This window comes from Prionailurus bengalensis, chromosome B4 (genome assembly GCF_016509475.1).
Source record: "Prionailurus bengalensis isolate Pbe53 chromosome B4, Fcat_Pben_1.1_paternal_pri, whole genome shotgun sequence".
Classification (NCBI taxonomy): Eukaryota; Metazoa; Chordata; class Mammalia; order Carnivora; family Felidae; genus Prionailurus; species Prionailurus bengalensis.
This window is the reverse complement of record NC_057358.1, coordinates 81320105-81322232: the sequence shown is the minus strand read 5'-3', so window position 1 is coordinate 81322232 and position 2128 is coordinate 81320105. Positions and strand designations below refer to the sequence as shown.

General features: G+C 37.5%; 1 protein-coding gene across 1 annotated transcript; it reads left to right on the top strand.

Moving 5' to 3' along the window:
• The first annotated feature begins 1189 nt into the window (after positions 1 to 1189).
• On the top strand, positions 1190 to 2128 carry LOC122473041 (olfactory receptor 2AP1-like). The gene has a single exon (XM_043563156.1). The coding sequence runs from the start codon at positions 1190 to 1192 to the stop codon at positions 2126 to 2128; it is 939 nt and encodes a 312-aa protein (XP_043419091.1).

The window sequence follows — 2128 nt, the reverse complement described above, 5'->3', positions numbered from 1 at the left end:
AGTGTACATACTTGATATAACTGGAAAATAATTGGGCTTTATGACCAAGTGTTATTTTGGTAAATTTTAATACAGAAGGGGAAGAAAGAGTTATTATTGATTGCAATTGTTAAAGTTGTATGAAGAGTTGAATTTGAACGGATAATTAAGGAACTGTAATATGCTGAAAACTCACACAATTCTCACAATCAGTGAGATTATTTTAATTTAATGCTTCCCCAAGTACTGACTAGTCCATATATCTGTATTAAATTGTGATAGCATTAAACACCTTTATTTAACATTTATTTAATTTCAAGACAGAGAGAGACAGAGTGCGAGCGGGGGAGGGGCAGAGAGAGAGGGAGACACAGAATCCTAAGCAGGCTCAAAGCTCCAAGCTGTCAGCACAGAGCCTCATGCAGGGCTCAAACCCATGAACTGTGAGATCATGACCCGAGCCAAAGTCAGATGCTTAACCCACTGAGCCACCCAGGCGCCCCTATGTGACAGCATTGTATTAGATCTTTGCCGTGACCCAGGAACTATAAGTTATATGCATTGCAAACACTTTATTAAGAATTAAGAGAAGAGTCAATCCAGGCTTAGAGCTTCAGCAGATACAGAGATTTATTATTCAAAATGAGAAAACAGAAATAAATAAGAAAAAATATAGAACGGCAAAATGAAGGAAACAGCCAAGTTCAATTTTATTCCTATAGTTCATACCTTCATTTGTATTTACTTTGTTGGCTAATAAGCTGAGAGTTAAAAGGCTAATTTAAGAAATTTATTTAATTCAAATAACCCTACTCTAAATTTGCTTTAGATTTGTCTATATATATGTGACAGACAGCATCTAATAACTTAGAGAGGAAAATCAAAATAGATTCAGAAGGCAAATATAAATGAAAATGAATTGAAAAGTGATGAGAAATGAATATGAATACAATTTAGGAGAACTAATTGAGTATGAGCCTAAGAAGGAGGAACTTTGTTAATTGTGAAGTAAAATAAGAAAACGTGTTAACATTTCCTTAGAAGATATGTCAGTTTTAAAACGAGGGCTAGAGAAGGATTCAGAGTTTTAAGGTTTCCCTCCTTTTTTTTTACCTGGATTTTATGTTTCAATAAAAATCTGGAACCTTTCATTTTATTCCAACCTTTGTCATTATTATAGTTTTCTCTCTTAATTTGCGTGAAGCTAGTGATGGGCAACCAGACATCAGTGATAGAGTTCATTCTTCTTGGACTGACAGCTGACCCTGAGCTTCAGGCTGTGCTTTTCCTTTTTCTGCTGCTAACTTACGTCTTAAGCATCATGGGAAACTTGACCATCATCATTCTGACCACGCTGGATTATCGCCTCCAGACTCCTATGTATTTCTTCCTCCGGAATTTTTCCATTCTGGAAATATCTTTTACCTCTGTCTTTGTTCCCAAAATGCTAGTCAACATTGGAACTGGAGACAGGACTATCTCCTTTGCTGCTTGTTTCACTCAGTATTTTTTTGCCATCCTTCTGGGAGCAACCGAGTTTTATCTTTTAGCTGCCATGTCCTTTGACCGCTACGTTGCCATTTGCAAACCCCTACACTATACAACTGTAATGAGCAGGAGACTCTGCATTCAACTTGTCTTGTGTTCCTGGCTCTCGGGTATTTTGGTTGTCATTGGGCCTCATATAATGACTCTCCAGCTGCCTTTCTGTGCATCCAACATCATCAATCATTACTGCTGTGACTACACTGTACTGTTGCGTCTAGCTTGTTCAGACACACATTTCATAGAAGTGATGGAGTTCATCTTGGCTGCAGTCACCCTCATCTTCACCTTGGTGCTAGTGATCCTTTCCTACACGTACATTATCAGGACAATTCTGAGAATCCCCTCTGTTCAACAGAGAAAAAAAGCTTTTTCTACATGTTCCTCTCATGTGATTGTGGTCTCACTATCTTATGGAAGTTGTATCTTTATGTACATAAATCCTTCTGTTAAGGATGCAGAAACTTTTAATAAGGGCGTGGCTGTTTTAAATACATCAGTTGCCCCTCTGTTGAACCCTTTCATCTATACCCTCAGGAATAAGCAAGTGAAAATAGCCTTCAAAGATATGGTCAGCAAAGTAACAGCTTTTTCAAGAAAATAA